Source organism: Protobothrops mucrosquamatus, unplaced genomic scaffold (assembly GCF_001527695.2).
Source record: "Protobothrops mucrosquamatus isolate PMUCROS unplaced genomic scaffold, P.Mucros_1.0 scaffold42, whole genome shotgun sequence".
In the NCBI taxonomy this organism is placed as follows: Eukaryota; Metazoa; Chordata; class Lepidosauria; order Squamata; family Viperidae; genus Protobothrops; species Protobothrops mucrosquamatus.
Window position 1 is genome coordinate 386,074 of NW_015386424.1, and position 24,421 is coordinate 410,494.

General features: G+C 41.5%; 1 protein-coding gene across 1 annotated transcript in view; it reads right to left on the reverse strand.

The window, feature by feature from the left end:
* VIPR2 (vasoactive intestinal peptide receptor 2) overlaps window positions 1-24,421 on the reverse strand; it is an 80,790-nt gene that overhangs the window by 33,469 nt on the left and 22,900 nt on the right. Inside the window, exons 3-4 of the mRNA XM_015811485.1 lie at window positions 14,369-14,476; window positions 12,244-12,338 (exon numbers count right to left, since the gene is read on the reverse strand). Coding sequence (XP_015666971.1) covers window positions 12,244-12,338; window positions 14,369-14,476 — 203 coding nt within the window. The remainder of the gene's footprint in view (window positions 1-12,243; window positions 12,339-14,368; window positions 14,477-24,421) is intronic.

Genomic DNA, 24,421 nt, shown 5'->3' on the forward strand with positions numbered 1-24,421 from the left:
GGTGAATTTTAAATAGGGAATAATTTTTAAAAATTTTCAAAGATTTTAAATATGACACAGCTATTAATATATTTGCTTTTTAATTGGTTTTATAGGGGAAATGTTTTTTTGTGTTGTTTTTTAACATGCTGTGAGCCGCCCTGAGTCCCTCTGGGGAGAAGGGCGGCATAGAAGTTTAAATATAATAATAATAATAAAAAGATTATCTCGGCTTGTTTCTTCAGCCAGCAACACATGTGGATGCATACGAAGAATGAAGGCAGAACAAAGTCAGAAATGAAGGCAGAACACAATTCAGATAATTTTTCACAAAATAACTGAACTTCCTATTGGCATCCATATTTGATTGATAGATCAATTGTAGGTTTTCCTTTAACTGTTTCATGTCTGAAATTTTGGAGTGAGATTTCTTTTCATTACGACATCAAGCTTTCAGACCATTCTTTCCTCACCAGGAACTCATGCATTAGACAAGAGGTCTTCAAACTTCGCCTTTTTATGACTTATGGACTTCAACTCCCAAAATTCCTCAACAAGCCGTGCCTGGCTGAGGAATTCTGGGAGTTGAAGTCCACAAGTCATAAAAGGATCAAGTTTGTAGACCCCTGCATTAGACAAAAGATATGTAGGCAGGGCATAGCCAATTTCTCTGGCCTTTATTAGTCATCCAAAGATTCTAGGCATTTTTGCAAAGAACACTCATTATAATAATGCCTCTGATAGATTAGGGTTCAGAAGTTGGCGAATGTTTCTGTGAAAAACTGCTTTTAATTATAGAAGCTATAAGGATCGAATTGAACTGAATTGAACTATATTTTTATTAGGAAAAAAATTAAGACTCCATGTAATTCAGAGGAATTCTAAAATAAGGATTATCATGATCTCTCTCTCTCTCTCTCTCTTCCCCTTTCCTGGCAGAGAGGTATTTATTTAAGAAGTAAAGTAAACTAGGTGGTACTAAGAATTTCAAGTATATTCATGTTTAGTCTACATTACTATTCCTAAGTACTCACAAGGTATACATTTTACAATGCCATAATTAATTACAACTCTCATTTAGTGCTTTTTCCAAACAGAAAAAACTTGTTATTTTTGACTTGGATAACTAGAAAACTTTTCATGGAAAGATTCATGGAAATGCACATTGGGAGGGTAAAAATAACAGGATTAACACAAGTGTTTTATTAATGCAATCCTCATTATTTTAGTAGGGTTTGTTGTTTTGCAAAACAAGGTTTGTACCAATATCAGATTGAAAGTGATATGGCCAGTTTGCCTGGTGCAGTATTATATTTTAGACATTATTATATAGATGACAAAAGTGCTGTTGAAACTCTGCATTACTTAAAATCCTAAGTAATTAAAAGGTGTCTTTCTAGGTAACCTACCTTGCAAGATTGTAAGGATAAAATGAGACAGAGATAACATGTCTTTGGGGGTTGCTTGGAAGAATAGCATTAGAAGGGGCGTTGGTCTTACCTGAACGCCTTTTCTCAGTACGGAGATGGAGACTCCACCCATGGGTTTTCTTTGTCTGCCTGCTCTTGAGACCAAGTATCCAAAACTTGTCATGCCCCCTCATACTGGTGATCCAGTCTTAACGAGGGCAAAGCGGTTGAAGATTGACGAGGCGTTGGCTCTCAGCACCCTAACACAAATTGTCTGGCTGACCTTAGGGTGGGTGTGGAGTCTCCATCTCCGTACTGAGAAAAGGCGTTCAGGTAAGACCAACGCCCCTTCTCCAGTACAGGAGATGGAGACTCCACCCATGGGACATACCAAAGCCTCACTGTCCCATAGGGCGGGAATCAGATAAGGCTCAAGGTGTCCCTTCGGAAATCACTTGCTGGAGAACCCTCCTACCAAAGGAGGCGTCCGCCGCAGCGAACCTGTCAATTTTGTAGTGGCGTATAAACGGAGAGGGCGAGGACCATGTAGCGGCCCTACAAATCTCCTCAATGGACGCTTGAGTGGCCCATGCTGCCATTGTTGCTGCACTCCGAGTAGAATGGGCAGTAATATGACTTGGAGTTGGCAGAGACGAGGCCTGGTACGCCTCTCTGATGCAGTTCCGAATCCACTTGCCAATGGTGCCGGCGGAGACCTTCTGGCCTAGGGTGCTAGCCCGGAAGGATACCCATAGGGCTTCAGATTTGCGGAACGGCTCCGTGCTCTTGATATAACACCGTAATGCGCTGCGGACGTCCAGTGTGTGCCACTGTCGCTCCAAGTCATGTAACGGATTCGGGCTAAAATTTGGAAGAATCACCTCCTGCGTTCTGTGAAAGGGAGTATTTACTTTCGGGATGAAAGAAGGATCGAGTCGCAAAATAACCCTATCTTTGTGAAAAATGCATAAATCCGGCCTGACCGACAGCGCGGCCAGCTCAGATATACGCCTGGCCGAAATGATGGCCACCAAAAAAGCCACCTTTAGTGACAGGTGTTTTAAGGAGACGGTCGCTAATGGTTCAAAGGGGAAGTGCATGAGCGCGCGAAGGACTCGCGGTAACTCCCAGGATGGGTACCTGTGAACCACAGGGGGACTGGTGTTACAGGCTCCCTTAATAAAGGCTCGAATCCTTGGATGTTGAGCTAAGGGAATAGAATCCGCGCAAGTGATAAGAGTGGATAAGGCCACCACCTGCCTTCGGATCGTTGCAGGTGCAAGGCCTCTGTCCAGTCCGTCCAAAAGATAGTCTACTATTTGAGGAATGTTGAGTGTATTAATGTCCAATTTCTTCCTACGACACCATAGGCAAAATTTTTTCCAAGTGGCGTCGTAGATACGGTTGGTTGACGGACGGCGAGCCGCCTGAATAATGGTAATCGCTCGTGAAGAGAATGATTCACGTGCCATTACTTGGCGCTCAAGCGCCAGACGGCTAGTTGTAGCCATTGCGGGTCTGGATGGCTGATGCTCCCCTGATGTAATGAGACTTTGCGATGAGGAATCCTCCACGGAGGTGATTGAGACAGATTCACCAAGTCGGCAAACCACGGCCTCTGTGGCCAATAGGGAGCCACAAATAGCACCTCCGCCCGTTCGTGTATGAGTTTGCGGATTGCCTCCGGAATGAGAGGCAGTGGGGGAAAGGCGTAAAGTAGGCCCCGTGGCCATGGAACTCATAGAGCATCCGTCCCTTCTGCCCTGGGGTGGAAGTAGCGGGAGTAAAATCTGGGAAGTTGGGCATTGTCCTGCGAGGCGAATAGATCGAGGACTGGTTGACCGAACCTGTGGATGGATGAGAACAGGTTCGGGTGTAGCCCCCACTCCGAAGGGTCCACCGTGGCACGACTCAAAAAGTCCGCTTGTCGGTTGTTGACCCCCGAGATGTGTTCTGCCCTGAGTGATCCCAGGTTGGGTTCCACCCAGTTGAACATTCGTCTCGCCTCCGTCATTAGGGAGCTGGACCGTGTGCCCCCCTGCCGGTTGACGTGTGCCTTGGCCGCCACGTTGTCCGTGCGGACTAGAACGTGACGGCCCTTGATCATGCGCTTGAAGTGTAGCAGAGCTAGATGTATGGCCCTGAGTTCCAACCAGTTGATGCTTTTCTGCAGATCCGCAGTGGACCATCGTCCCTGAGCTAACTGAGAATTCAGATGGGCGCCCCAGCCGTATAGACTGGCATCTGTCGTGATGGTGACTCATTCCGGTTCTTTGAATAGTGACCCCTTGGTCACTGCTCGAGAACACCACCAGCGGAGCGCCTTGCGAACGTGTAACGGAACCCTGACCGGTCGACTGGAAGCGCTGGCATTCTGACGTTGGAAGGGGAGAAGGAACCACTGTAAGTCCCGCAGGTGTAGTTTGGCCCAGGGAATGATGGCTATGCAGGAGACCATCTTGCCTAACAACTGGGAAAGTGTTACCAGGGGAACTGTGCGTTGTCGGAATACCTATCGAGCCAGTTCCTTTATGCTGACCGCGCGCTCCTGGGAAAGATAGACCATGCAGTCTGATGTGTTGATAATGGCTCCCAGGTGCTGCAGCCTGGATGAGGGAACTGTGTGGCTTTTTTCGAGGTTTATCGAGAAACCATGTTGTTGAAGGGTGCAGATGGTGGTGTTCACGTCTGCTTGGGCTGCCTGGAACGACGTTGCTTGTATGAGAATGTCGTCCAAGTAACATTGGACTCTTACTGGAATTTTCCTTAGTTGAGCCGCTACCACTGCCAGTACCTTTGTGAACGCCCTGGGTGCCGACGAGAGGCCAAAAGGAAGAGCCCTGTACTGGTAGTGTTTGCCCTTGTAGCAGAAGCGTAGGAATCGACGGTGAGCCAATAGAATTGGGATGTGCAGGTACACTTCCGTGAGGTCTATCGACGCCAGGAAGTCGCCCTGTCTGATGCCCCCCAGGATGGACTGGAGGGATTGCATTTTGAATTTCTTGTAGATTACATAATGGTTTAGATTTTTTAGGTCGAGGATGGCCCTCCATCCTCCCGAGGGTTTGGGAACCACAAAGAGGAACTGGTTCTATGGCATGAATCTCCATTAGGTGTTGGATGGCCTCCTGCATGAGCCTGTGCTTGATAGGGTCCCTGGACACCGAACAGGCAGTGAAGCGGTCCGGGGGTGTGGTCAGAAATTCCAGGGACAACCCGTACTGGATGGTTTGCAGAATCCAGTCATCCGTGGAGGTCTGTTCCCATTGGTGGAAGAAGTGTGTTAGTCTTCCTCCAATGGGAAGAGCTTGTGAGAAGTCATTTGGCCTTGCGGTAGGACCGGCCGGCCCCACGAAATGGCCGCTTGGACTGGTACTGCTGCCTGGGGCGGGAGCCTGGTCTATCATATGGGCGGTCATATGGCCTAGCCGGTCTCTGGTTGAATGGTCTAGTGGATTGGGTGGCAGGTGCTGCTGTCGACTGATGAAATGGCTGCCTACGAAAAAAGGGCGTGGATTTCTTATCAGATCTTTTGTTTAGGTGGGCCATCACTTTACGCTTATCTTTGTTCTCCACTAGGTAAGGGGCGAGGGCATCCCCAAACAGGTTGCCACCCAAGTACGGGGCGGTCGCTAAGCGCCACTTGGCTTTGGTATCGGCCTGCCAGTGTTTCAACCATAGCATCCTTCTGGCAATTATGTTGGAAGCTATGGCTCTGGCAGAAAACACCGCCGATTGTAGCATCGCATCCGCGTATTCTGTGGCAGCTACCATCTTGGCCAGGTCCTGGTGCGTCCTCATGTCCTCAACAGGAACCTTGGCCTGTAGCTGTTGAAGCCACAGAAGGGTGGTTCGAACAAAAAAGGATGCCGAGGTCGCCGTTTTGATGGCCCATGCCGCCGACTGATGTGTCTTGCGGAAGGTCTGCTCCCACCTTTTATCATCGGCTTTGAGTGCCTCTAACAGATCCCCCGCCACCGCCGTCTGGGAAACTAAAGGGGTCCAGGCCTCATCCACCTTGGGAATATCCAGTGCGTCGGAAAGATCCGTGGATGTACCGTACAACTTTTTATCTGAACTACTCGCAGAGGGGAAAGAGGAAGGAGAAGCCCATTGCTTCTTGATCCCTTTCAAGAAAATTGAGGGACATGGAACATGGTGCTCCGTCGCCACTTTTTCGAAAAAAATTGGCCTGGGCGTGGACGTGGGGTCTGTCTGAGGCTGGGGAAACTGGTCAGTCCCTATGTTCGCCGTGGCAGTGGCTTTGCGAAGAATTGTGAGAAACAGGTTGGGATTGAATAATCCCCCCGAAGAAGATGTCTCAGGTGGGAGCTCCTCGTCCTCTGAAAAGGCAATCTCGGGTTGTTCCTCCTCATGAGGTGATGAGTAACCACTCCCTGAGGACCAGGCCAGAGACTCAGGCCCCTGAGTCACCAGGCACTCCATGGGGGGGTCTAATGAGTAAGAAGTGGGCAAGTCAGTGGCTTCCAGATCGTGTGGGCACGAGCGCTGTGTCAGAGCTCTGTCCACCACCTTGGCTAATAACGCCTCCAGACGTCCGTCCGAGAAGATGTCCCCTATATCAGGACCCCTAGGTAAGGTGGCCATTGGAGGACCGACGGACTCAGGGGTGACGCCCGAAACAGCGACTTGATTGAGGCGGAGGGTAGAGTTGACGTTACCGGCATACCCGGGATGGACCATACACCCTGACTAGAGGTTGATGGACCCAATGGTAGCTCCATCTCGGTGGCCGCCATGCCATCCAAATCCATTTGGGCCTGCCTCTGTGCCCTGGAGAACTCCTTCTCCAGGGCCTGGTGCCTACGGCTGGCTTGCTTTTCCGCCAACTTGGAGGACTTCTCAATCGTGTGTTTGGTTTTGGCTTTGCACTTGCCTGCCGCCTTCTGACCAGAAGGAGGGTTGCAGCCATAACCGGGAGGTGGAGGAGTCGCGCCTGAGGACTGGGGCAACGAGGGTCCTTCCATCCCGTTTGAGCTATCTCAGAACAAGAAGCTGAGATAAAGCTCTGGCAGGCAAGTTGTTGGCGGAAGCTGTATTGGAGCAAATACGAGGACTGCTCCCCTGGTCACCCGACCAATAAAAATTCTCTCTGGACTATGGTCACGGCAGTTGAGGCAGAGCCGAAGGCACGTTTGGAACCACTTGTTGGGCTCCTCCCGGAGGCCTTAGATGACCAGGCGATGTGCACCAGAAAAAATAAGGAGCCAAATTGTCAGGACACCCCAGATGCTGAGGAGGTCCGACTGGAACAATTTCAATCTCGATGGCGGCTACCGGGGTGAAGTGAAAGGTGAAACCCCCACCAGGTTGAATCCTACCCAGATCGCCCTTACTGCGATTGGCCTTGGAGGAGCTTGCTGGTAGGCCCCGTTAGGCCTTAAGTGCTGCTGACTAGCCTAAAATGGCCGTCCCCTGTTGAGCGCGTGATAGGGCGAGTACCCCCCCCTACGTTGGGTCTGCTGCTTGTATTGGAACCTTCTATGCAGCCGCTGAGGCAATAGGGAGGGAGATTTGTGGTCGCATCCCAATGCACCCCCAAAGGACTGCTCACGACCCTGTGGGTCAATGAATTGCCCAGGGGAATTGCGATCTCAGTGCTAGTGATAAATGAGCTGAACTTGAGAAGCTGAGGCCCAAAAGGTCCGGCGCTAAAACTGCATTCAAAATGGCGGCCGCAACTTTTCGGGAGGCTGAAACAGGCCTCCGAAGGCCCTAACGCTGTGTCAGAGATCCAGCGGAGTGATGTAGTACCAAAGGGAATCGTAATCTGGGCTTTGGCCGAAAGGCTGAAGTTTTAGTAAGAAAAATTCGGACGCTGAAAATGCGGCCAAAATGGCGGCCGCAACTTCTCGGGAGGCTGAAAACGGACCTCCGACAACCCTACGATCTGCCCGAGACCCTGTGGGGCGATGTAAGGCCCAGGGGAATCGCCAATGGAAATCTAGCCGCAAATGCAGAAAGTTAGGGATTGTTGTTGTGGAAATAAACAAGCGCCGAAAATGCAGCCAAAATGGCGGCTGCAAGTTTTCGAGCGGCTAAAAGGGGCTCCGACAGGCCTGAAAAGGCCTGAGAGGAGTCAGGATCTTGCCTGTTCCCCTCAAAAATCCCTGAGGAAAAAAACTGGGCAGGTGGAGGACAAGATCAATAAGTAGTCTCTGTTGATCTTCTACCTCCCCCCCCCACTTTAATTGTGAAATTTGTGAGGGATGAAGGAAAGGAGATTCCACCCCCCCCACCCCTCACTTCCCAAACAAGCTGTTATCAGCCTGAGGGAAGTTACATCAATCACTGATTTGAGTATTGAACTTTTTTGAAATAGCCAATATTTGAGGGAGACTTCACCAATGGATTATTTATTGTCTAACCTGATCTAGCAGAGAGCCAAGCCAAAACGAGTCATCAAGAGCGGAGACCAAGTTAAGACTGGATCACCAGTATGAGGGGGCATGACAAGTTTTGGATACTTGGTCTCAAGAGCAGGCAGACAAAGAAAACCCATGGGTAGAGTCTCCATCTCCTGTACTGGAGAATAGCAAATAATATGCAAAATTGGATTCCTCATGATATACTTTGTTACTAGGCAATTATTTTATTATTTCATTTATGCGGTATCTATCATATTTTTCCTTGTAGGTAAGATATTTAAGGATGCTTAATATCATCCATTCCTACATAATGATGATGTATATATAGCTATCCAGACCTTATCTTTCATTTCTTTGGTTAAAGAAGCAGTTGATTGTACTAAGCTTAATAAAAAGTATTAAGTATCTTGGAGTTCATAGTCATTCTGAATTTCATTTTTTAAATACTTGTGATTTCACTGGGCTGTTTTTTCAATTGATATTAAAAAGCAAGAAATTCCAGTTGCCTTTGAAAGGCACCTTTGGGACAACATGACCTGGATGATTCAGAATCTCCATAGACATAATCCATGAGGAAAATGTTATTGCTTAAACAAGGTTTCATTCCAACAAAAAGCCTTTTATATTAGTTCCCATCCAGGAGAATCCATTGGTCATCCTGTGGGAACAGGGGCAGATATTGGGAATATGCAGCTTATCACATATGTCAAACCTGAAAGCATGAGATCCAAGTTCAATGAGTTCTGATCTAAGCTACAAAGTCCTGGTTTGGGCAACCCTAAAAGGTTTATTGAGGTAAGGGCCTATATAAAAGAAGCTGATAAAGAACAATGCTAGTGCAAAGAATTTACAAATTAAAGTATATTGGAGAATACATTTATTTATTTATTTATTTATATCTCATCTTTATTATTTCTACAAATAAGGAAGCAAACATATCCAACACACCGTCCTCCTCCTGTTTTCCCCACAACAACCATCCTGTAAAGTTGTGCTGAGAGAGAGAGTGACTGGCCCAAGGTCACCTAGTTAGCTCTCATGGCTAAGATGGGATTTGAATTCGTGATCCCTTGCTTTCTAACCTGGTGCCTTAAGTCAAAGAAGCAAATGATTACATCGTAAGAGCTGTGGTGGCACAGTAGTTAAGAATGCAGCACTGCAGGCTACTTCTGCTGACTGCTGGCTGCCAGCAGTTCGAGTCTCACCGGCTCAAGGTTGACTCAGCCTTCCATCCTTCTGAGGTCAGTAAAATGAGGACTTAGATTGCTGGAGGCAGTATGCTGACTGTAAACCACTTAGAGAGGGCTATAAAGCACTATGAAGCAGTATATAAAGTCTAAGTGCTATTGCTATACTAAGTTTACTGAAACTGATCAACTCTTCCCAGAGGGATGTTGGCTTGGAATTCTGACAGTTTTAGTCCCAAATAACAGGAATATGTTAGATAAATCATGGATGCCTTCTAATCTGCTACACTTGAGGATTCAAAACTATAGGTCAGTTCTCAAAAAAATAATGGATGGGAAACAAAACTAGGTAGGCTCCTATCCTTCCATAGAAAACAGTTTTAAATATATTTCTAATAATCGTCATCTTTCTATGCTGTAATATACTGCTTTAAAAGAGCTCCCTCTCACAATTATATGGATTCAGAGATAAACACTTCAGGGGAAAATATGCTGTATTTCATGCTTCTACAGTGTCTTTCTTCACCTACACTTTAACTCTGACTATAAGAAGTCAAATATTTTATTTCATCTCTATTAGCAAATAAGAACAATATACTAAAATAGTATTTAGAAAGATATATTTCTATAATGAATGAATGATTTACGTGTCCAGAAGCAGTGCTCTATAGTTTTGATTTGCTTGTTTTTTTTATTTCTCCTTCCATCCAGAGGTGAACATGTGGGACAGAGCAGAGTTTTTTCTAATCCACTCATAATATAAATGTAAGGTTGTATTATTTAGGCAAGTAACTGGCTGAAGAAGAAATGCTAATTAAGTTATTCTCTGGAAAAGTAAAATAACTGAGTTCTTCTATTGGACTACCAAAAGCTATTTCTCTTATAATAAATTTCATTCAAGATAAGGTAGAATAGTTGATATACCTTCCATTTAAATATTATTTTCATTTTCAGCTGCCCAAGACAGCTACCACCTTAGGACTCTATAGGTTGTACAAAGGAAGTAACTTTCTATTGCCTTTTGGGATATAAATAATTACAGTTAAGATCTGAAAGAAGATTGAACAAAACAGCATGCAAGCTTTTGAGTTTCTAATACCTCTTTATCAGAAAGATATAACCTTGTTTGCACCAGTATGGAATTGAACTTGTTTGCCTCTGGAGAATTTCTATAGTGGCCTGGTTATTTCTAAACATTAGTTAGTAGTTTAAAAATAAAAAGACTCATCTTGAGGGTTCTTATATTTCTACACGGATTCCATAGGCCAGTGATGGCGAACCTTTTAGAGAGCAAGTACCCAAAAAACTGGCCCCGCCCACGCTCCACCCCTCGTTCCGCCCCTGCTCCACCCCCCCATCCCCCGCACCGCCTGCCCGCAGGGCCACTCACTGCCTCCAGGGCCCGCCGCAGATCGCCCAGGCAGCCCAGCAGCGCTATGGCGGTCACGCCCTCTGCCCGCGCCCTGCAGCATCAACTGTGCACAATGGGGTGTGAGGGCAGAGTCTTGTCTACGCTGCCTGGCTGCCATGTCCTTGGCTGCACTGCTTCGCGTGGAGGCGAGGCTGGGGCAATGGCACGTGTGCCCACAGAGAGGGCTCCAAGTGCCGCTTCTGGCACCTGTGTCATAGGTTCGCCACCACTGTCATAGGCATTTTAATAGAATAAAAAAAAATTTTTCCCATGCCCAAGAAAAAGACAAAAACAAGATGAAATACAGACACTATCCTAAGGGATTACAGGAGATTATCTTCACCAGCTTTCCTTCTAATAAATGCATCTTTGTGCTTGGCTGTCAAATTCCCCATTGTGTCATTTGCCTTCCCCAAATGCCCTTCAGCATCTAATTTTTTTTGCTCCATTCATTCTGTAATGGTATGATCTTAGGAGACAGGAAGAAAAGCCATAGACTAGATGGGTCTGACAAACAAAATTCAAGTCTGAAGGCGTACAGTAAAATAAAACACCTCAGAAGGGGCCTCCCTACTTTTCAAGAGCAAAAGTGAGGGTCAGAAGGGATATTCAGACTGCAAGATTCTATTAATGTAACCTTACAACAAAGATAGGCTTAGTATTCATTGTCGTGCTCATTATCTGGACTACCTCAAAGGGCTCACAATGGCTAATAAGTGTAGGATCTGCTATTTGAGAAGGAGCTTTGGACAGGGGCCATAACATGTGTTAGTAGGAGGTATTCCAGACATATGGAATGACAAAGACCATCTGGAAGAATGAATTCATTCCACTTCCATGAGAACTTACGACTGTTTAGCCTTCTAGAAATCCCTTAATTTACAAAGTTCATGAAACAATCATTCTTTTCTTTTAAAAAAATTCCTTCAGAATAAGCCTACAGGCAGCTGCCATATTTATACAAGACATGTACTCATGACATATGTTCACACATGGATAGCCCTGATGCATCTTGATGAGAAAAACCAGAAATAACCTTATTATAGCTGTCAAAACTCACAAGAGAAAGCACACCGACATTTTTGCCAGAATGTCACTTTCTCAAAGATTTATTAAGTAAAAGAATTACAGGTACAAACCACATATAATCTGACATATTCATAGAATGGGATGGGATTTGGAAACTTTCTGTTCTGATCGTTTCAAAGAATGTCATTACAAGCGGAAGTAATAAAGTTATAATGAGAAATGATCCCCTACAGCTGTGTTTCTCAACCTTAGCCACTTGGAGCTGTATGAACTTCAACTTCCAGAATTCCTCAGTCAGCATGGCAGACTGGAGAATTCTGGGAATTGAAGTCCACACATTTTCAAGTGGCCAAGATTGTGAAACACTGCTCTGCAGTAAAAAAAAAAAAAATGAGGCAAGACCCCATTTCTATAGAGCAGACATGTCAAACTCGCGACGTCACGTGACGTCGCACAACATATCGGGAGAGTTTTGCCATTCCCAGCAATGGGGTGGGCATGGCTTCGCATGATGCGTTTGGCCCGTGGGCCAGCAATTTGACACCCCTGCTATAGAGAGAAAAAAGATGCCATAACAGTAAAAGCTCTGTGTTAACTACCATAAAGCTAAGTTACCTTGGAAGCAAAGGAATTATAACCCAAATCTGGTAACCTAACCTGCAAAAATCTGACTTCTCTAGGCAGGCAAAGACAGTACAGAACATCTCCCTAAAGAAGCTAATAACGCAGTGGTTAACATGCAATCAGATGGATGTTTGTATTTGTTTCCTGTCATACAAATACCAGATCTGTTAAAAATGAAGATGGTTCTTTAGTATTTTTCAACAAGTTTTTCTTACCGGGTTGTCTTCGATATCTTTGAATCCACAAGCAATGAAAAAATGTGGAAACATCTCTGACCATCCTTTACTTGTACAATTTTTGCTGATGTTTCCTAAGAAAATGAACAACAAGAGAGAACTGCAATATATTTTATGAGCATCAGACATTCCCACCGCCAATAAGTCAACAAAACTTCTAACCTTAAAACTTATTTGTTAGATCTTTCACTTTTATTAAATTATTTAATCTTCTCTAACCTCATGGATTCCAGATAAATTGAGACTCCAACTCTGAGACTCCTACAATAACTAACATTGACAATTAGCACAGCTCTGATCAGTGCTAGGTGATAATATATTGTATTTCCAAGTGTTTTTCCTATTGGAATAATAATACTTTGGGAAAGCTGTTTTACTTTGTATCCAAATGTATCAGACAAATTTAATAGCAGTGTAACCCAGTGATATTTAGTTGGGTGGATTAAAGTTTCTCCCACATAATCAACATGTCATAAGATTCAGCAAAAAAAGCATAGCTTATTTAAAAGCCAAGCTAAGGTAATCAAAGCTTCAACCTATAACTCACCAGACAAGACAATATCAAAATCCAAGAAATCAATCCAACTGTCAAGATTTGGATGTAAAAGAGCTGGCTATAGGAGCAAACAAGATATTGAAACTGGGAATAAACCATTTTGAGGAAAAAAGAAAAGCTTTATATAAAAATGTTTCTTTGCACCTAACAGAACCATATGTATATAATTCAGTTTGAGGTAGGTTGATTTGGAAACAAAAATGATTCCCAAATACATCACTCCAGTAAATTTTTCTTTGCAATCTCACATTCCTGGACTTCCTTTGATACTACACTATTTATTGCACCCATGCAAAGTGTTGCTTGCTTGTCATGATAGGCCTAGTTTATTGCACACACTGACTTTGATTCCCTCTTCATTACTCAAGGAAACTCGGTGGCCAGAAAAATTTGTTTAACATTTAAAGATCATTTGGCAAACATATGTAGCTTTAGATACAACTAATCTGAGGCTATAAATGTGCCGGATGGGAGAATAATTTAAATTAAATTGTCTCCATAAAAGCCTCTCATTACTCAACATCATTATTTAAAGTGATTTTCAATGACCTATGGCAGGAGTATCAAAGGCTTCAGTTCCTGTGATGAATTACTAGTCAGAGATTAATGCACATCGGACACACAAGAATGGTAAAAATGCATTTTTTAAAAGACTCATCCAAACATGGAAGAAGGACTAAAGTTGAGGAAGAGTTTTTTGGACAATCCTATGTGTCAGCCTAATCTGCTTGTCTCCTCCATCGAACAGAATTGTTTCTGAAGATGACTTAACAAATTCCAATCCAGAATGTAATCATCCTCAACAAGGCTAGATTGGTGACCTATGGCCATTCAAACCCTGATCAGTTTTTTATTCTGCCTCTTGTTCTTCATGCCAGGGCAGGAGGGCAAACTTTATCAGTTGGCCCCATATGGGGCAGGAGTCTATCAGTGCCTGCTTTTCCATTCAGGGCAGTGTTTCCCAATCTTGACAATTTCCAGATATGTGGACTTCAGCTCCCAGAGTCCCCTAGCCAGACATGTTGGCAAATATATCATCAATTCGTACATTAAAGAAATGGCGGGGTGGCTAATATTGGAACAAAAAAGAAAGCACAGATCTGATCCCAGAATAAGGGGCATAGTACAGGACCTCTTTGTGATTCTTTTGAAGTATGCAAGAAAATGAATTTGACTTTCAAATACTCTGCTAGATTTCCCATATCTTCACAGTAAAAAACTTATCAAAAACCAACGGATGATCAGAGAAAAGAATTTCCTTTCATTAAACTTCAAAGCTATAAAATACTTTTCATTGTCCTTAACTTTGTTCAAGACTATTTTCTAGATATAGTCAGTATCTGAAATTGCAACAAAAAAGGTACATGCCACCTGCTATGGTAGTGGTTGTACCTGTCTTAAAACACATGTCTTAAGAGGCACCTGTCAAATGCATTTTCCTTTCAATCTGTATCCCACCTAATGAAATAACCATTATTTCCAACATTTAAAACACATAGAAACCAAAGATACACGTCAGTCCAAATTACAGAAAGACATTTTAAATACCTTGTTTGCTGAAAAATTTGCTGAAGATTTTCGGACAAGGGACTGTTACAGTTTCTCCAATTTCTGCAGAACGCCAGCAGGTAATGTTATCCCAGACCCCAGCACATCCTGAAAAATAAGTAGAAAACATTCAACTTGTTGAGAAAATTAATGTTTCCAGAGGAAAGAACAATACCAACAACCCTCCAAGGTGAAAAGAGCTATTTAGGGAGAGTAATCAAGTCACAAAAAATATCTATTGTTTCTGTTTTTTAATGTTTTGATAATGAAAATCATAAACATGCCAGCTTTCTTTTCTAATTTCAATTCTGCAAAACTGTCAGGAAAAAATGGATTTTGTTATAATATTATTGCATCTCATAGGACTTTTCTATGCTAAAGTCTTAAGCTTCCTGACCAACTGGAAATGAAATTAGCCTAAGAAATTACCATGCAGGATTTTAATCCCTTCCTTTGCTTAGTTCACAATGATGCTTGTTGGTCTATCCCAGAGGTAGGCAACCTTGGCTCTTTTATGACTCGTGGACTTCAACTCCCAGAATTCCTGAGCCAGCCATGCTGGCTCAGGAATTCTGGGAGTTGAAGTCCACGAGTCATAAAAGAGCCAAGGTTGCCTACCCCTGGTCTATCCAGACTGCTTATCACAGTCTCTAAATCCTCTGCTTCTTTACTCCTATTCACACCAGGAAAGCAAATACTTTTTCCTTTATGTGGGTGAGTTTCTATTAAAATATACAGCATCCAGTGATAGATGGCTTCCAGTGTAGAAAAGTCCTCTTATTCCTGGCATTTTCCCTTCTGGTGTATCCATTGGAAAACCAATGAATAACAAAACAAAATACTGCACCACAGTTGTACCATTTTGTCAGGGAACTGCGCAGCAGGTATCCAAATGGAGTTACAGATGCTGACACGAACTGGTAGTTTTATATATATTTACATCATCAGGAAAATCACCACAGCAGGAACATCATGAGGTAAATTATCGAGCACCTAGGACACACAGAGGAAAAAAGGCGGGAAACAAGGAAACTCCCCCTTTTCACTCACAGCAACCAATCACAGCTCAGATTCCCTCTTGCAACTGGCCAACTCTCTTCAACCAATTAGCTATAAGTGTGTGTTCTTACTGATTGTCCAACCCTTAACTGCGCCAGCTATTAAATATCTTAAGATTTTTCCTGTGTGTTGGACATTCAGACTAGAAGGGAACATTGGAGGAAATCTTCTCAATTTCACCCTATTAAAAAACTGGGGCAAAGGATCCACCATTTATTAGTCCATCAGCTAAATTTTGGAAGGAAAAATAAACAGCATTTGATTGGTCCATCTTCCTAGATCCATTGTTTGAAGTACCTTCAGAAGGAAGCAGGAAGCTAGAAGGGCACAAAAAGTGATCATGGAGGATAGTGACTATGGAAGATGGTTTATAGTGCCCAACTGGAATTAAAGTTACTTGTCTACAATAAAAGGAAGTACAGCAGATGAACCAGAACATATTGTGTTTGCACAAGTCATAAAATGCTATGATGATTCTCTTATAATGCATCACAGGAAAAAAATGGGCAACCAGTCATCTTCTCAGCTGGCCAGAAGAAATCATGCGTTGCTGCCCTTGATTAGTAAAAACTGGAAACTGCCAAAAAAACAGTGCAAATCATAGTCACATGACCACAGGATGCTGCAACGGATCACAAATACAGCCAGTTGCCTGGTGACCAAAATGCAGTGACATGACGATGTCAGGGTGTGTGTATATGTCTGCAGAGGCAGTTATTACTTTGAGAACAGGTTGTAAGAAGCTTTTTAAAAATGCATTGTAACTTCAAAAGATAATTAAACTCCTGATTATAAGTCAAGGGCTACCTATATTTGGACGCTTTGCTGAAATTCTACTTAAGACAGAAAGAATGGCATCAACAGTAATGTAGAGATGGGACAGTGTGTCAGTTTCGGTGCATGAAATGTGTTTTGTGAAAGAGCCTAAATAATACTGTTAAAATAGAAGTTTATGACTAATGGGTCAAGAATTCTACTCTATTAAAGTGCTAATGTGATGGGAATAAGATTAGCAAGGATTTCACTGGTATTGTATTTAACATTCATGTAAATATTTTCATGGAGCAGTATGATATACTACCAGAGGTTGAATAGCACCAATAATGTTACCTAGTTGTATAATGAAATATCTGCAAGAAACAGTCAAGCTCAGAGAACAACAAAGACCCACAGTTCAGCTCTGAGCTACAAATATTCTCTTTTATTGATACCGTATGTGGGTAAAATGCTTCACACAGCTCATCCTAGCTTTGATGGTGTTACCTAGTTGGGTACTGAAATGTCTGCAAGAAAATAATCAAACTCAGAAACCACTAAGGACCCCACAGAAGTTAAAATGTCCTGGTCTAAATTTATCAGCAAGATAAATCTGTTTCCTTACTATTTAGCAGGAACAGGAACAGGGTAGATCAAAGCAAGACTCCAAGTAACGTGGACTTCAATGCTCTGAATTTTTAATATTGGCACCAAGATGGCTAAGAAGTTATGGGAATTGAAGTTTTCACATCTGGAAGTTGCCAGGTTGAGAAAACAGATCAAACGGTGAAATAAAAGTAGATATTCAATGTTGGCAAGCAAAGATAAATGACTGTCTTCTAATCCAACCTTCTGCTCAGGCAGGAAACCCTATAGCATTTCAGACAAATGGCTGTCCAGCCTCTTCTGAAAAACTTCCCGTGTTGGAGCATTCACAACTTCTGGAGGCAGGTTGTTCCACTGATTAATTGTTCTGTCAGAAAATTTCTCTTTAGTTCTAGGTTGCTTCTCTCCTTGATTAGTTTCCATCCATTGCTTCTTCTCCTGCCTTCAGGTGCTTTGGAGAATAGCTTGACTCCTTCTTCTTTGTGGCAACCCCTGAGATATTGGAACACGTCTATCATATCACTCCTTGTCCTTCTCTTCATTAAACTAGACATACCCAATTCCAGCAATCATTTTTATATGTTTTAGCCTCCCAGTCCCAGCCTCCAGATGTTGGTCAGCATTACTAATATTTTCCAACTAGCATAATAACACTAATATTCTTTATTAGGCTTACCTAATTGTATAAAATGTTGATACTTGTGAGATTAATAGATGCCACTTTTATTATTTAAGCCCAACAAGTAGAATTATTTATTAAAAATGTAAAAATTCCTGTTAAATCAGCACAGAAAGAATTGCTTCAAACTATTATGAGAGATAAATGATGGGCTAGAAACCATCATTTATTACAAATTAATAAAAATAGTTACTACTTAACCATTCTTTGAGGTGGATTCTTAATAATGAGAATGGTTTGAATTTAATACCAATGAATGATTAGTTAAACATATATTTATACAGCTGCTCTACTGCCAGACAAATGACTCTCATGCAATTTCAAAGTAATTTTTCAAACCAGCTATCTATATATCAGTGGAGAGCCTGCTTTTAATGACACCCATCTGTAAATCCTGTGCCTCAAGCTGCTTTCAAAATACTTCCAATCTTTACAAGGGCTGGCAATGCAAATGAAGAGGAATCCAACCAAAATAAAGCTTGGTAGCAGATGTTTATCTCCCCAACAATATCTACAGATTACAAGTCCATTCGTTTAATACATTTCTCTTTGACTGGTGTCGTTTTAGTTTGATCTCTTAACTCCATGGATTTATAATGTTTGCTGTCTAAACGTTAACTGATTCCTTTTAATGGAAAGCAGTTTATGGTGAACTATGAAACATAATGCTATTAACTCAGAACCTTTGTTAGTCATATATCTGAATTTTTTTTATTATACAACATTTCAGTCATAGATGAAATAGGAAGGAATAAAAGTTATAATTATGAAAATCATTTATCACAACTATTGGCAAGGCTGGGAAAGCATAATTCAGCATCTCTTATATCTTAGTTATAGGAAAAGCAAAATAATTCTCATATTTAAATGGTAAGACTTTTTTCTGAAAAGATCTACATTATGTCCAATAGCTTCCAGAGAAAACCCTCCAACATATGAATAGGTGAATTTTGGCATCTTAGCCTACCACATTCCATCATGCATGTATTTTTCCATTTGATTTCTATGGCCACCATCTCAAACTGATTACCCTGAGCTGCTAACAATATTGAAAAAAGGCATAAAAACATAAAAAAATAGAAAGACAACAGACTTAAAGTCAAGTAAAAATAACCCTAGTAATAACAAATCTGCATAACCACGTATGGGCTCAGAACCATTTCCTGACACACACATGCACACACACCACATCTTGCAAGCCTTACAAAAATTGGGGCCAGCTTAACCTTTGGGGGAATATGTGAAATGATGGGCACCAAGACAGAAAAGGCCAGATGGCACTCTTTAACAGGTAGCATCTGGACTATGCTGTTTTTGACAGATCTAATGGGATAGGGGTGGAGAATAATCAGCCAGAGGAAGTCCTTTGAAGAACCCAATCCCATGCCATAAAAGACTTTATAACTTATAATCAGCCCCCTTGAACTCACCCAGAAACAAACTGGCAACGAATGAAGCTGGAAAACAAGATGTGTAACATGAGCTGATCAAGGAGTACCCATCATTACATTCTGTACATTTGTAGCTTCCAGATGCTACAGGGCAGCCCCACATAAAGCACATTGCAGTAGTCTATTTAGAAGGAGACTAGAGCAGGAGCAACCATGAATAGATTGTGGTTGTTGTGGTTTAGGAAAGGACACAACTGACACACAATACATAGCTGTGCAAAGATTGCGCCCTGATTCAGTATGGGCAATTAAACTGCTTTGCAAGCAAAAAGAACCAATTCTGTCTTCTGTCATTAAAAGTGCATTTAACAGCTAATGGTTGCTAGTATGCCGTGGCCCAGTACCAGTCTACAAACTGGGGATTGGGGACCCCTGCTCTAGAAGGCAGTAAGCCAGGGATGGGCAATTAATTTTTCCAAGGAGACCACATGAGAAATTGGGACTTTTGTGAAAGGCCCCCACTAGAGCCCTCTATTGCCGCCCACTACCCTGACAGAGCCCCCTGATCTCTTCTGGTGCTGGCACTGCCCCACCTCCTGCTGCCAACGCCATGGGCTGGACAGGGATAGCTGAAGGATTGGATTTGGCCCACAGATCAGTAGGTTGACTTCTAATTAAATATTCAGGTTCAAATTTCCATTCAACTGTGAAGTTAAATTCAAGAATGTCTTTATGTCAAGCAATTAAAATCCTTGACTTTCGACTACAATTGAGCCCCAATTTTTTGTTGCTAGTAAGACAGTTGTTAAGTGAATCACAGCAGTTGTTAAGTGAATCATGCAGTCATTAAGTGAATCTGGCTTCTCCCATTGACTTTGCTTGTTGGAAGCTGGCTGGGAAGGTTATAAATGGTGATCACATGACCCTAGGACAATATATCCGTCATAAATACACATCAGTTGCCAAGGACCCAAATTTTGATCATGTGACCATGGGAATGCTGCAATGGTCATAAATGAGAAAACCAATCATAAGTCACTTTTTTCACTGCTGTTGTAACTTCAGATGATCACTAAATGAATGGTTTTAAATCGAAGAAGACTACCTGTATTTCTTACGATAACTTAGATCACAGTATTCTTGTTCTTGTGAGAATAAAATAGTGGAACAAGAATGCTTATGTCTTAAGCTTCTAGTAGAAATGAAGTATAGAAATACAATATCAAGCTGTCTTGCATGCCATAACCCCACTGGAAAAAGTGACTGAATTATATTTGCTTTCCGTTGATGACCTTTGGGTTTCCCCCCCCTAGTATAAAGTTGCTTGCTTTATATTTTAATTTAAATTGACAATTTACATTTGCCCAAATAAAAGTGTGAACCATCACACCATTATTTTTTGGTTTACAAATTTTTCAATGCCTTAGGGAACATTTGAAATCTTAATCTCCTTTCTAGACACTCTGGAAATAATGAATATGTAATTCAGCACATATAAAATTGCATCCAACATATATGTATTAAGAAAACTTCTGCATTAAAATGTATATAGATTTTTGAATGTTTTTTTTAAAAAACTGACCACTATTGTGTAAATGGGATGAAATAAACATGACCTTGAAAAATATATAAATGTTACAGAAAGCAACACAAATTAATCCATCCTAATTTTTCAGAGCAAAGTATTTTCTGCTTTATTCACTAGTGGTTTTTTAGTCTGAAATAAAATTCTTCAGTTGATATGAAGCAAACTCCTATATAAATAAGTAAAACATCTTCAGAATATTTAAACACACAATATCAGCCTTGTTGCATTTGCAGAGTGCCTGAAGAATTTGTGGAATATTTACATACATTATAAGTGAGTTTCTCATAATTCTCAGAACAGGCCATAAATGTCTACAACCATAATCTTCAGTATAGGTTTTATTAAAGGTTTTACAAAGAACATAAAAACTAACTCATCCAACAAAGAATAAAAGAAGCAAGGAAAGAAAGAGGAAAAAATCCAGAAAGAGAGAATAAAAAAAGAACAGAAAGCTTCCAGTTCTTTTGCAGCAAATATAAGCATAGTTACATATTTTACGATTATTAAAAAAACTTTTTCTATTATCTAGGGGTTGTTGTTTTTCCCCCTAATAATTAAAAGCACAAATAATAAATGCATTGTTCCATTTTGTGCAAAATTCTATAAGGGGCAATGTCTATAATCTTCATTTAGAAAACTTAAATACTTACTGCGTGCCTATTATTTATTTAATAAAGATAAAAGTATTTCTTTGCCCTGCTGAGATGATGATCTGAACCTCCTACTTTTGGGTGCAAGAGTAATATCTATGGCATAATCATTGCTGAAATACCAGCAGTTGGGAATTGGTGTGATGCACTGTGTCTATTATATGGAAAAAGGAAAAAAAATCGGTCTTTCCTATAATCTACAGATATTCTGACCTAAAAGAAAACTGCAGCCTTCTCTTATGCAGATTAACTTTGTTTTCATATCAAAAAAGATATGTATTTTTTTAAAAAAGAGAAAAGAACAGAAATTACAGGACAGTCCTGTGCTATTCACAGTCACTACTCCACCCCAGATCTCTGTGAGTATAATAGAAGGATCCAAGCATCATTTCACTACTGTAAATATTATGCATTTCATAATGTCAACATAAGAACTAGTGAATTCCGGCTTGAAGGCTGAATCTCAGGTCTCATTTTTTTTTTGGCCTTAGAGAAATCATAGAACCACCCTCTTCAGGATCAGTTTTCCTATTTGCAGAACCATAATGGTTCTGATTAGAGTTGTCGGAATGTTTGGCAAGGGGATTATTATTTTAAATCCCCCATTCCAGACATTAAAATAGACTGGGATACTGTGGTAAAAGCCAGGTTGCAGAGTACTATTGAAGCAAGCCAGTTTCTCCTCAAAATATCCAACCCCCTTGTACTATGCATGTACTTAGCTAATTTTAATGTGGCTCTTTTTATACAAGGCTTGAAAGAGGATAGGAATGCCCATTTTTTCATAGGCTTCCATTCACTCAATTCACATCTAAACTATGAATCTCCAAATCTTCTTTTTACCTACTTACAGTGAATTGCAACAGCAATGAGATGTGTCCCTCCCCCAATTTAGTATCCACTGTGGTCCTTTGGCAGTGGGGGCGAACCTATGGCACGTGTGCCAGAGGCGGCACTCAGAGCCCTCTCTGTGTGCCATGACCTGAAGATGGCAACCGTCCCTCTTCAACCAGCCGCCCACTAACTCGCCAAGGTCCCACATGGCCGGATGCATCCCAGCACCCATGCACTCGCTGGCCTCTGTGTGCAGGGGCCGATGGTGTCAGGCAGCAGCCGCCCCGGCCTCATCTTGCCCTGTGATAATGGCACCCCCGCCCTGCCTCGCCTCACCTCACCCAACAGGACGAGCCTCCTGCCCACCGCCCCATCTGCCAGAGACCCCCTGGATCTCCCCCAACCCTGCCCAGCCCCCACAGGCGTCCTTCCCCACAAGTAACATCGAGGTGATCACGCCCACCTTGTCCACACCCACCCAATCTACCATGACCACCACAGTCATGCCCACCCAGTGAACACGCCCACCTGGCACCCGGCGATAAATAAGTGGGTTTTGGGTTGCAGTTTGGGTACTCAGTCTCTAAAAGGTTCGCCATTATTGTCCTATGGAATATACAATGCACCAATAGATGTAGGAAATGCATTTTTCACAGGGACACTAATATTTACTATAGAAGGGGATATTGTTGTTTTTATCCTTACTGTTGCTACAAGGTAGCCTGGAAATCAAAGGTTAGGAGTTTCATTTTCACGATGCCTGGCAAAATTCCTATTTAATGCCTTGCTCTGTCTACCCTGCCACGCCAGAGAGGATTCAAGCCACGAACAGTGGAGTCCCAATTGATTTTAGGCATGCAAAAATTCAAACCTTGAGTCAATCTTTCTTTCTCTCTCAGCCCAACCCACCTCTCAAGGTCGTTGTTGTAGAGAAAATAGGAGGAGGAAGGTGTATTGGATATCTTCTCTCCCTTGAGTTGATTGTAAAAATAATAAAGGTGGGATGCAAATAATTGAGTAAAAAATTGATACTATTTTTTTCTTACTGTAATATCTAATGACATAGTGTTTAAAACAAGCATCAGTTAGATCAAAGTTAACAAAGATGATAAAAGAAAAGGTCTGTGTGCAGACTCTCAGAAAGTGGCAAAGACATTGTAAAAGGAAATGCCGCAAAATACTCCATGTATTAAATGTATCCATTTAGCTCTATATCTTTACTTACATGCACTCTGATTACAATATTTGACCCAATGATTTGGGAAAGAAAATTATTTTAAGCTTATCAGGTCATAATGATCTCTGAAACATGAAATGAGAAGGAAATAAATGAGGATGGGAGAAAAATAAAAGGTAACTGATTGAGAATCTATTTCAGCTATACAAAATGAATAGCTCTTATATGTACTTAATTCAGGTAGACTTAATAAGCAGTTATGCCATAATACAGAAAATGCTTTATGGATTTGGTGATGTGAATATAGTATTATACTCTGCTAAGCTAACCTTGTAATCTTTTAACAGATTTGTGTTTCAATAAAGAGAAAGATACTCTTTTTCTTCAGAGAATAGTTTAAAGATAAATATGGTATATTTAAGATCCCAAGAGAAATATATCCCAATGGAACTTTGATTATCTATTTGAAATTTTTTGAGTGCATGCTTTAGCTAAAAGTCATGCAAGATCTTGGTAAATAATGGAGCACAGTTTGTTCTTTCATGATCAGTAATACACTTGTTTATATATTTCTGCATATTAAAGCTCTCCACTAGAAAAAAAATTTTCCCTTAAAACAAAATGACAGAATCATGTTTTCCATACACAAATATAAATGTTCATGAAACCTAGTGCAGCATTTAAGCAATCTGCAAATGAAGCTATATATTTTGCACCTTAATGACATTTTTTTAAACTCTGGAATACCTTTCTCTATGGAAATGTTATTAAAATTCAAGCCTGGATTTTCTAAAAGTAAGAGCTACAATAAGCATTTGCTGTTTACAGAAATGTAATAAACAGGCATAAATTGGAATTAACATTGACTTCAAATTTTTCACTAAGTTTAAAACAACTTTTGTTTTAAATGAGACCTCGGCAAGCACATCAGAATCTTAAAGATTAAGAGAAGAGGCTATTAATTTTAAAAAGCAAGCAATGACTTGCTCAGGTTTACAGTGGAAAGCAGAATCAAGCCTTTATTCTTAGCTCATTTAACAACCAATCTTCTTGAACTCTTGTCTTCTGTATATGAAGCTCAGCAATGGGTGAACGTTTTGATATTAGTTGCCAGGTTGAGACCTTGCCCATCTACGCAGACACCTAATCTCATCACTTTTCCTCTAGTGACACCCTGGAGCATTGCCATTAGATTAATCACCCTTGCCTGATTTGGATGGGGGAAAATTACAACTTTATTTTTTTTATTAACCTTTACTTGAAATTTAGCAGAGAAGAGGTTCATAAATTTCATTAGATGCTTCAGGTTTTTG